General features: G+C 36.3%; 1 protein-coding gene across 8 annotated transcripts in view; it reads right to left on the reverse strand.

Moving 5' to 3' along the window:
- The window catches only part of NUP98 (nucleoporin 98 and 96 precursor), a 118,819-nt gene that overhangs the window by 70,889 nt on the left and 35,252 nt on the right, over positions 1-12,678 (reverse strand). For 5 of the 8 annotated variants that reach the window (XM_011286592.4, XM_011286591.4, XM_011286589.4 and 2 more), the window contains 2 exons: positions 11,196-11,288; positions 5,175-5,315 (listed from right to left, as the gene is read on the reverse strand). In XM_011286592.4, the coding sequence (XP_011284894.1) occupies positions 5,175-5,315; positions 11,196-11,288 (234 nt within the window). The remainder of the gene's footprint in view (positions 1-5,174; positions 5,316-11,195; positions 11,289-12,678) is intronic. The other 3 variants (XM_045038799.1, XM_011286593.4, XM_019811901.3) reach the window with 1 other exon arrangement.

Below are 12,678 nucleotides of genomic sequence, written 5' to 3' on the forward strand. Positions count from 1 at the left end.
TGCTTTACAAAATTAGTATTTTCAAAAATACTGATAAAAAGTCAAATCATACTTAAGTCATCTTAGAGATAAAAATACTTTTTTGCTTTATAAATGTTTAAAATACGGCTAACACCAAAATATATTAGGTAATCCACATTAAAGAAGTGCCACAAACAAAACATTTGGAGAATTTTAGTACTCATAATAGAGGAAAAAACCACAGCAGCAGCAGCAACAACAAATCCAGGACAGCTAAAGCTAAATTAATGAAAAAGGGGTACATCCACCTTAGTCAAATTAAGCTTTTTTAAAATCAGATTTATCAATTAAATACTAAAACACTGTATACTAATATATCAGCAGAGAATGCAAGTTTGCTCAAGATTGTGAAACCCAGAGGAGATGTCCATTTTAAGAGCATATAATAAATCATCTGTACTGGAAAGTTCCTAAATCCAATTTAAGACCATCAGCAGGGAAAAGATTTAGAAAAGCAGTTTTGGTACACAGTACCACACAATAACAGCACAGTGTTATTCTGTGGACTATTCAAGGAAATTCAAGAAAACCTGGATGTTTTTAAAAGAACTCTAGGGGCGCCTGGGTGGCTCAGTCGGTTAAGCGTCCGACTTCGGCTCAGGTCATGATCTCGAGGTTCGTGAGTTCAAGCCCTGCGTCGGGCTCTGTGCTGACAGCTCAGAGCCTGGAGCCTGTTTCAGATTCTGTGTCTCTTTCTCTCTTTCTCTGACCCTCCCCCGTTCATGCTCTGTCTCTCTCTGTCTCAAAAATAAATAGGGGTGCCTGGGTGGCTCAGTCGGTTAAGCGTCTGACTTCAGCTCAGGTCATGATCTCACGGTCCGTGAGTTTGAGCCCTGCATCGGGCTCTGTGCTGACCGCTCAGAGCCTGGAGCCTGTTTCAGATTCTGTGTCTCCCTCTCTCTCTGACCCTCCCCCGTTCATGCTCTGTCTCTCTCTGTCTCAAAAATAAATAAATGTTAAAAAGAAAAAAAATTAAAATAAATAAATAAATAAATAAATAAATAAATAAATAAACGTTAAAAAATTTTAAAAGAACTCTAATATTCACTAGTCAAGTTTGGTATTTGACAGCCAATTATCCATTAAAAATAATGTTGACCTGCACCAGCTCATCCTATCATTAACAAGTACAATAGTTCACCCCACCTGGGCTTACTCAAAAGAGTAAGAACTCCTTTAACAAATCTAAACATAATTAGGAAAGTGTGTGAGGATATTTTTATTTTTGTAGGTTTAAATATGAAATCTTCTCTAAGTTAACTGTATGATTTACATATACAGACAAGAGAGCTAATATGTTACGAAAAATAAGAGAACTCGCAAGCATGTAAGCATTTGTTAAGCTACCATTTGTGTTATAAATATTCAATTCTGGTCACAATAATTTGACAACATACTGAGAAGACTCATCATGACCAAATGATTAAAGGGATAGGAAAAGGTATAAAATCAAAGTCTGAGAATAGAAAAAACTGATGATACTTTACCTTGAAGAAAGACAACAGGGTTACTGCAAGAAAAACTGTAACAAATTGGTTTGCTTAGCTTAGAACCACTGAGTGGAAATTCTACGGAGGCATGTTTTGATTTCTAAACAACCCGAACAAAACAATGGACTAGACTGATTTGGAAAACTGTAACTGAGGGACTCCCACCGTTAAGAGTGGACTCAGACTCATATAAACTCTAAAGCACCTTACAGTTAGTGTCTTGTGATGCAAAGATGTACATTCTAAAAGTCAACATAACTACTTTTAAGTTTGTGGTGACACTACTATATGTAACTATACTATTAAATGCTTGTGTCAGGACCTTTTAATTGATTTTAGAAGATGGATTATCAAAAACCATTCAAAACACAGTACTATCCAAGTAAAAATGGCAGGTTACAAATATGTATGGTACCCTTTCTAGTGAAAACAACTAAAACTAAGGAAAAGAAATAAAACTGAAAATATCACTTTTAATGATAAAGCTGATTTTTTTTTTTTTTAAAGAGAGAAAGAAGAGTGCCTGCACACACAAGTGGGGGAGGGGCAGAGGGAGAAGGAGAATCTTAAGCAGGCTCCACACCCAGCACAGGGCATGACATGGGGATCTCACAACTGTGAAATCACAACCTGAGCTGAAATCAAGAGTCAGATGCTTAACCAAAAGAGGCACCCAGGCGCCCTATTTTATTTTTTTAAAGTTTGTATTTATTTATTTTTGAGAGAGCAAGTACACGTGCATGCATGGGGGAGGGACAGAGGGAAGAGAAGGAGAGAATACCAAGCAGACTCCCTGCTGCCAGTGCAAAGCCCGATGCGGGTCTCAAACCTATGAACTGTGAGATCATGGCCTGAGACGAAACAGAGTCAGATGCTTAACTGACTGAGCCACCCAGGCACCCGGAGGTCAACTGGAATTCTAATTCACCTCCACTCCTTCCAAAGATCTAAGTAAAATCTATGTTTAAAACAAATTAAAATGTATCTATATAACCCACACCGACAAAGAATAGGAAGTAACAAATGAGCATTTGATAAAATATAACAAATTTCTAGGGGAAAGAAGTGGACAGAGGAGTGACAAAGCAGGATACAGCGAACTACGTTTAGAGTACATTCATAGGGGGTTACAGCCCAACGTAGAGCTTATCTGCCCTGGAGAATCCCAGAAAGATTAGGGATTCAATGACACCAAGTTTGATGAAGTGAGACTGAAAGCAGGAGAGATAAATCAATGTAAAATACATGTACAAAACACCTATACCTTCATCCTCCTAATCCCTGATGCTTAACAGATAAGCCAAACATCAGAGAGTGTGCCTCTGATGAAACAAAGTTAATACTTGGAAAGAACAAGGGCAACTAGTTTCAGTACTTGCATCATCCCAGAGCTAAGAATGTGGCATTCTAATCATCAGGGGACCCTTGGACAATAGCTGGTTTCTGGACTACGCACCTTAAAGTGAAGCTTACTGGTAAACAAGCTCTACCCATATACGTAAGTTGCCAATAAGCTTTTTATTATTTTATTCTTAAATGGTAAGGATCACGGAGCATTAAAGAATAAGACCAAAGCAAAAATAACCCTGAAGAGGTAAGGCACAGAAGAGTCCTAAAAAAATTTTAATGCCAATTAACAAATTCAAAGTTTCAAGAAATAACAGCATCTAAGAACAGGACACTTAAAGAAGTTTCGAAGAATGAGAAAGAATTCATGTAAGTTAAAAATAAAAATTCAGGATGCCTGGGTGGCTCAGTCAGTTAAGTGTCTGACTCTTGACTTAGCTCAGGTCATTATCTCATGGTTATTGAGATCAAGCCCCCCCATCAGGCTCTGCACTGGCAGCAGAGAGCCTGCTTGGCATTCTCTCTCTCTCTGCCCCTCACACTCTCTTTGTCTCTCTCAAAATAAATAAAATGATTTAGAAGACAGTAAAAAATCTAAAAAAATAGAAACACAGTTTAAAAATCAAGCATTAACGTAGAGGGGCGCCTGGGTGGTTAGGTAGATTGTGCATCTGACTCTTGATTTTGGCGGTCATGATTGGGCTCCTCACTGAGCATGGAGCCTGCTTAAGATTCTCTCTCTCTGCCCTTATAACCAGCTCGTGTGCTCTCTCTCTTTAAAAAAAAGAAAAAGAAAAAAATTAACAATTAAGATAGAAAAGGTATAAGCAATTCAGTGACATTTCCGAACAAAGAGACAATCCTAAGTCCTTGTGGGGAATGGAACAAGTCTCAAGAATCAGAAAGGCATTAGACTTGTCAACAAATAATGGTTAATGAAAGGAATATAGTCCAAGTTCTGAGGATAAATTATTTTCACAGAATTCCATAATATTAAAGCGTGAGGAACAAAAAAGGTTCTGTACTGTCAGAATTGTAAGTGATCAAAGTTTATCTTTCATATGTAATTTACTTAAAAATACATTCCAGGAAATAAAGAGGAAAACCCTACATTCAGGACAGAACAGTTCTCACTGAGTAAACTTGAAGGGAGTATCAGGAGCAATGCTGAAGGCCCAGGGAATAATCAGAGTTCATACTTCTGCAGGAGAACCGGGGGATCAAGGAATGATGTATTCAGAGTAAAAAAGAATTCTGAAACCTTAAGAATTTGGACTGGTTCAGGAAGGTGATAAGGGCTGGTAATGCAAAGGGAAAAAAGAAATTCTAGGAGAAAGAAAAAGCTGTATGAGAAAGGTGTACTTGGCTGGGCAGCAGTGTTTTCATAGTTGTAATAAAATGCTACGCTCACATTAAAACTTTTATTCTTTAATCTAAGAAAAAATTAATAACTATAGGACAGAATACATTATCAATGTTATCAATATGAAAATATAAACATGACAAAAGAAGAGGAAAAAGAAGGGTGAGAAAAGGCACTAATACTCTTCCTTGACCAAGAGAACTCAAGAAATACTGTCTCTCAGGTGACAGAATAAGAAGAACAATGTAGGGACACAGCTTAAATTTGCAAAAGCCTTATCAAAATGTGGTACACGGGTCATGATAGTACAGGAGATGAACTTAATGGTAAAGAGACTTACTTTCATTCTGTCTCATTCATTCACTCAGTTACCCTATGTATGCCAGGTGGTATGTTTATTTCCAACAGAACAGCTTTCTTTTAAAAAGCTATTTAAGCTAAAAAGTTCATTTTAAGTTAGAAAATAATAATAATAAAGGTGGTAGGCAGAGGGGGCAAAAACTGGGTAAGGCTGTTCAAATGAGTAAGTATGAAAAACACTTCAGTAGACAAAACTAAACTTAGGGAATTTAGTAATACAGCTATGTTAGAAATGAATAAAGAACACAGAGGATAAGTGAGCTAAATTTCTCATCTACTATTAGTAAGTTAAATTAAAACTTAATAAAGCAAAACATATCAACATAAGCACATCGTTTAGAGATATGAACTTAACTATACACCAGGAAACAAAGTGACTGTAACAAAGTGGTTTCTTTGGGGGACTAAGCCTGGGAGTGGGGAAGTGGAGAAGGCCAAGATCCGTTACAAACCCTTCTGTACTACATGACTGTTTAAGTGTGTTTGTGTACTGCTTTGGTAGGGGGATGGAATGGGTGGAAAATGAGGTCAACAAGTTAAGTATTAGCAAGAAATACAACTGAGTAAAGCCTTCTAAAGTGACTGACACTTACCTACTGGGGCCTGGGGGGCTCCAAAGCCCAAAGTAGCTGTCGTAGTATTAAATCCAGGGGCCCCAAAGGCTCCTGTACCAAGAGGCCCTCCGATCTTAGGTTGGTTGTTCCCAAACAAAGATGCCTGTCCAGCACCAAGAGCTACGGAGACAAGAGGAAAGAAAAAGCGCCACAGGAGATCCTTTGAATGTTATACCAGAGGTCAGTTACTTAAAAATATAATACATTTGGAAACTTCATAATGACCACTCATTTCAACAAAAGAGCTAATACAGTCAATGCTAACTATATGCCAGGCACTGTGCTAAGAACATTATATACATCATAGGGAAAACACTTAACTTCTCTGTGCTTCGGATTCTTCAACTATAACATGAGATAATAATACATAGCTTAGATATTTATCCTAAGGTTAAAATGAATAAACACATACTAAGCATTTAAAAGAGGACTGGTAGATACTAATATTCATTAAATATTAGCTAGTACCTCACTTAATCTTCCTAAGCCTGAAACAGGACATATTATCTGCATTTTATAGATGAGAAAACTAAGTGTTTAGTAATTAGCTCAATTATCACAAATGTTGTAGATGGTGAAACTGAGGTTCAAATCTTGGTGCATCTGAATACAACCAGGGTTCTTTACTATACTATAGTAATACGAAGTTTGAAAGAATTAAAAAATAATCAATTTTTAAATATCAATATTTGCAAATCAAAATATGCAGCTGAACCAATCACAATGTCATCTTTTTGACTAACATACAGGCTAAACTACACAAACCAAATCCAATACATCTGTGAGGAGCAAAAAGCAGTACTTTCAAGTGTACTATCTCATGAAAACTACTTTACACCAAGACAAACGTTTTGTTTTATAAAAAGCTAAATGCTTTGTGATGAGGTTACTAAACAGTCTCAAGTTTCATCATAAATCAGACTGGAGGGAGTAGAACTTATTTTCACCAAGGGGAAACCACTGCAGAAACTTAGGTTTTAAAGTCTAATGAATCTTGCTTATGGATCTTGTTCTCAGCAGTGAAACTGGGGAGAATTTATTTAGAATGATTTATTGGCATTAAATTTTTTTAAAATTTCCATCTCCTCCTCCTCAAAAAGTTATTGGAAATTCGGAAGATCTAAAGTTCGTTTTAACGCCATCAATGCATCTTGAGAGAGAAAAAAACCACTTCAGAAATACAATACTTAGAGATCTAAAATACTGAATACAAATTGTTTTGAGATTGCAATCAAAAAAAGGCTAGGAAGTTTATACTCAGAGAATCCATACAAAATAAATTAGTGAGGGTAACTACTGAATGGACAAAACATTCCCTGTCTAATTAGTAACAAGAAGACAATCCCTTTGCTACAGCTTTGGAATAGGGAATGGCTTCTTTTAAAATCCCAAACCATCAGAAATTGGTGAAAATTAACAGAAAACCTGAATTTACTTCCTTGAAAGACATACTTTACAGCACAAATTTCAGAATTCTTTATTTTTCCAGGTAGCAAATACCTCCTTACCAATGAACAAAAACCTAGAAGAAAAACGAATATATAGACAAAAATTTCTCATCTGGATGGGTATGCATTTCCTTCACCTTTGTAGGAGCCCTGGATGAAGAACCATGAAACAGTCTAAAAATCACTGTATTTCAATAACCAATAAAAGAATAAAAAAGGCACTGGGAGGTTCAGGTTACCTGGAAAGAGACTATCATAAATTGACCTGCCTGCATACTGCTGCAATTTGTCAATAGAAAAATAAATATTTTATCTAGATCTAGCTCATATTACGTAAATGGCTTTTTATGCTTAATAAAAAGGACTTCCTAAGAGTCCACAGGTTGAGGGACATTCTGGAAAATAATGTCAATTTATGAAATGCGCTATATTTACGATTAGTTGTAGGAGTCATAAAGCAGATATATGGGGGGCACCATGTTGTAATAGTGGCCCTAGAAACTCCAAGGATGCTCAAGAAAAAAAGTGAAAATGGTTATATTCCTTTTGAGATTAGAAGTTAATTTTATCTATGGTATCTATTAGCTTTGGGTAAATTTTTCTGTGTATACCTTAGCATTACAATAAACTTTACCAGATGCACCCTAAACTTACTACTTCATGGAAAATTTTAAGAACTAAAATCTCCTTTTTTTTTGGAAATCTTTTGAAGTTTATTTATTTATTTTGAGAGAGAACGAGCAAGCAGGAGGCGCAGAAGAGAGGGAGAGAATCCCAAGCAGGTCCACACCATCAGCATAGAGCCCTATGTGGAGCTCTAACTCATGAACCGTGAGATCACGACCTGGGGCCACAACCAAGAGTTGGGTGCTTAACCGACTGAGACACCCAGGCACCCCAAGAACTAAAATATCTTAATATTACTAACTACCAGGGCACCTGGGTGGCTCAGTCAGTTAAGAAGCATTTGAATTCAGCTCAGGTCATGGTCTCATGGTTCGTGGGTTCGAGCCCTGCATCAGGCTCTGTGCTGACAGCTCAGGGCCTGGAGCTGGCTTTGGAGTCTGTGTCTCCCTCTCTCTGCCCCACCCCAGCTCATGCTCTCTCTTTCTCAAAAATAAACATTAAAAAAAAAAAAAAAGATAGCAATATTACTAACTACCAAGAAAATGGCATATTATAGATAGTGACAATGATATTTTACATCACTGTCAAATCAGAAATGTATACACCCCTGATTTAATGAGGGTTCCTTGGTCTGAGCACATGGGAGGTGGGGAATATCAAATGTCAAGGAATAATACATTTTACAGGAAAATTTGTTACAGGACATTTTACTTCTGCTGAGACAGAAGTATGAATCTTCATTACTCCAAACAAAAGGTGCATAGGAATACCCACTTAGTTAATGCCCCAAAAAGACATCACCCAAAGCTACAGTGCTATTCTACTTGAAATGCAGAGTTCATGAACATGGATGTTTATGTACAATCATCTCCAGACACACTGCTCTCAAAGCCTCAAGTCTGCTTTATCAGATGTGATCATCAAAGAATTCCAACAGCGTATGCTTGTTGGTTCTCAGAACTCTTATTTCCCACATGATCTAGTGCTGCTAAGGTTTGGGGGTGTAAAATTATTTACTGATTTTATTTGGGTTTTAGTTTATACAAAGCATGAATGGGGGATATATAATGGCAGTAAAAACAGGATCTGTTGTCTGTGATGTAGAACTGTTTAAGGATAACTGAACATATTCAAATAAATAAAAAGGCTGAGATATTACATTATCGTGGAAGAGAAGATGACAGCATCAGAAAAAGTTACATGATATTTTATAACTTGCACTATAGGAAAAGGCACTGCTGATAATAACCTGCAAGACCTAGAAGCCTCTTTGGCTCTTTGCCCACATAAAAATAAACTTGTATATGATGATACCATAAAATTAAGCGGTAAACTTAAAGACTTAGTGGAAATATCTAACAGACATTAGGATAACCATCTTACCTGGGTCTTAGGTTTATGGTTCACAAACTGTCTAGGGTCAAAACTACCTTTGAAAAGCTCTTAATTTGCCCACACCAAAGCTAATTTTTTTCTCCAGGATTACAAGAGAACACTGATGTCAGATGATATATTCTGCTTAAGTTTAGGGATTACACTGCACAAAATTTAGAACTTTTTAGTTTTTATTTCTTGCTAAATATAAGTGGTAGAATTTGGATAAGTTAAAAAGTTCAAATAAAAAAACTCTACCATACAACCCAAAATAGTTCATATCCACAATATCTAAAACACTCTCAAAAACAGATTAAGAAGCAATGATCAAATATTGAGTAGGGAATTGAAAGATTCAAATGGCCAGTAAACATACATTAAGGATACCCTTCACCAGTAATTAGTGAAATGCACACTAGAATACACCAATTTCCACTAACACGGATGTAAAGATGAAAAAGTCCAACAATACGGAAAGGGTATGGGAAAAATGAGCACTTTCACACAATGAGAACAAAAATTCATACTGGCATTCTTTTTGGAAGGCAAATTAGCAAGACTGACCAAAATTCAAACTGTGTGTATACTCTGACACAATCCCAAGTATCAATCCCATAGTAACACTAACACACACAAAATTATGTAATGAAGATCTTCATTACTGCATTGCTAATAATATCAAAAAGCTCAAATGTCTACCAATAGGGGAAAGCTGAATTATGGTATTTGTATACATTTATGTATATGTTTATGTATATATACAGACATCTACACACAATGAAATACTAACAGAAAAAATATATGCCCCAAATGCCATGGGAAATGAAAAAATGAAATAAAGAATTATCACATAAGGAATAATGAAGGTGCTTTCATTTTGAAACATTTTTGACCATTAACACACAATATAAAATACACAGAGACCCATAACACACACATATTTAATTAAAATAAAAATTAAACGATACTTGGGGCGCCTGGGTGGCTCAGTCAGTTAAGCTTCCGGCTTAGGCTCAGGTCATGATCTCACAGTCTGTGGGTTCGAGCCCTGTATCAGGCTCTGAGCTGACAGAGAGGAGCCTGGAGCCTGCTTCAGATTCTGTGTCTCCCTCTCTCTCTGCACCCCCCCCCCAACATTAAAAAAAGTTTTTTTTAATTAAATACTTAACCTTGCTTTGTACAATAATTTTTTTATTTTTTTTTTCCTTAAATGCTGCTTGCAGTGCACTACATAAATACTACATCCAACTAACGTATCTTAGCCTTTGGTTTAAAAAAGACACTCTTGTAGAATGTGGTTTCTACTTAAGAATACAATAAAAATATATATATAAAGCACACACATGTATAACCATGTGTATGTGCACGTACATTTGAGAAAAATGTACAAAATGTACATAAAGGGGTCTGACAAAATCCCAAACTTTAAATAGCTGTTACTTCACAAACCGGAAAGTGTTAAGACACTTGTGTATCGTTGAGGGTTTTTTTTTCACAAGTACTTACAGCTTTTATTTTAAAAAGAAATGGAAGGAAATAGCTCAGAGTATAAAATTAAGTACTATTAAAAAGGAGATGGCAGATAAATGATCACAGCATACAAAGACAACAGATAACTGGATGATGGAAGCAGAGACCATGGAAATAAATAGTCTGCAACTAAATGACAGTCAGATGACTTGGGAAACAGGCAAAACTATATGCTCTAACAACCTTGTTGAACTGTACATGCTGAAGCGCTTATTCGTTTTATGACCACTACCACTTCTTATTGCTTAAAGCAGTTGGGCAGGCAGGAGGGTCAATGTCTGGGGTGCCAGGGTGGCTCAGTTGGTTAAGTGTTGATTCTTAATTTCAGCTCAGGTCATGATCTCAGAGTTGTGAGATCAAGGCCTCTGTCATGCTGCATGCTGAGTGTGGAGCCTGCTTAAGATTCTCTCACCCCTCTTCTCCCTTCCCCTCACTCACATTCTCTCTCTCTCTCTCTCCTCTTTCTAAAAAACTAAAACATAAATAAAAGAAGAAGGGTCAGTGTCTTCAAAGGCACTGAAAATTATCAACAGTAGGAACAGAGACACAGGTGTGACATCTCAGCTCTATATCAAGATGGAAAGAACTGAGAAGTATGCACAGACTTTGTAAAAGAGCTTATGCTCTTACTGCTCTGTTTTCCTATTAGGGTAATTAAGCTTAGTTGATAAACAGTTCAAAGTCTTAAATCCCTTTTACAAAGGTAGCACAAGGGAATGGGAAGTTAATAATGCCGTCATATTGACAAGTCTCACATTAAATACTAAAAATCCCAAACAGACCAGGACTATAAGACATTTTGTAGAATGGGAGCATAAATATGTGTCCAAATGTCTAAGATAAATGTCTAAGATAAATGTCCAAATGTTCTAAAACCTGGTAAAGCAAAACTGCTGAGAATGTTTTATAAGTCTGTTTGAGAAAATGCATATCTACACCCTATTTCCAGGCATAAGATCAAACAGAGTTGTCTTAAGTTCCAACAATTAGAAGGCCTAAATTTTGTGGTACAGTTCCTTACCTGTTCCAAATCCTGCACCAAGGCCAGTTCCCAGAGTCCCAGGTCCTGGTTTACTTCCAAAAATACTACTCCCACTGGTATTTGTGCCGAAACCTAGAAGGACAAAAGAGTGAGTGGACTGTACTTTTAATATAACTCTCAATTTCCTGTATAAGGGAATTTTTAAAAAGGCAGTCTGACCCTAAGCTTTGTATCCTGTCAGTTAATAATATTTAGAAATCCTAAATGGCAGGCTACTTTAACATTTTTAAAGTTTTTAAAATTTTGATGCCTGTAAACAGACCCCCATATCTTCCTATTTACTTAATTATGTTTCAGACTTGAAATATTAAAGCAAAGTAACTATGCTTGAGCATATACATTCCCTTTTGTAAGACTCAAACCTATTTTTGATGTTTAATTAATGGAAGAAAAATGAATTCCCTCCAGCTTTCACTAAAAATAAGACAGTCCAGGGCACCTGGCTGGCTCAGTCAGTAGAAAATGTGGCTCTTGATGTCAGGGTTTTGAGTTCGAGCCTCACGTTGGGTCTACAGATTACTTAAGTAAACTTTAAAAAAAATTTTTTTTTAAAAATAAGACAGACAACAAACACACTTTATTGAATCTAAAGGTTCCTGCTAACAGAAATTTACCTATAAAATTTTCTACAGTAGTAGCTCTGGTTTTGAACAGATAAACCCTGCATGGGCAGTAATGTGTGGCTGGCTGACCACACATGAGGAACTTTAATCCTCATCTTTCACCTTTATGAGGTGTCATAATCAAATCAGCCCACAGAAGCACTCAAGGACTCAGCTGATATTAAAAATAATGTATACATAACTTTTCTTGGGTTGAACTGTTTCATTATCAGAGATGGTGGATAGTTAAACCATCTTCCTTCACTATGACTGATCTTTTAGAGAAAATCCTATTAATTTCTCTTGAAAATCCATAGGTTTCCCCAGAAGAAACCTATACTGCATTACTGCTATTATTTACCTTTTGTTCAGATAGGTCCACAAAGTTTCTGTACTCCTTTTGGAGATGATATCAACAAAACAGCTAATGAACATAACATTCATCTCTTGTTTTTCTTCATAAAGATTTTATTGTTAAGTAATCTCTACACTCAACATGGGGCTCTACCTCACAATCCGGAGATCAAGAACTGTATGCTCCACCAACTGAGCCAGTGAGGTACCCCTATCATTAATCTCTTTTGATAAGAGGAAACAAAAATCAATCAAACCTTGTTCATGAAATACTTGAAGTCTTTTTAAAAGGTATCATGGAGGGGAACAGCTCTAAAAGATAACAGTCTTAGTAAAGAGTATCTTGGAATATATGACACTATCACCAAATAAGATTATACTTAGTCATGCCAATCTTTGGATTATTATCTCAACAGAAAAAGACCAAGAAAAAAGGCTGAAGAATTTAAATAGTTTGAAAATGTATTTTTAATGTCATTTAGAAATACATGTGATCAGGGGTGCCT

The sequence above is a fragment of the Felis catus genome, chromosome D1 (assembly GCF_018350175.1).
Source record: "Felis catus isolate Fca126 chromosome D1, F.catus_Fca126_mat1.0, whole genome shotgun sequence".
Lineage (NCBI taxonomy): Eukaryota > Metazoa > Chordata > Mammalia > Carnivora > Felidae > Felis > Felis catus.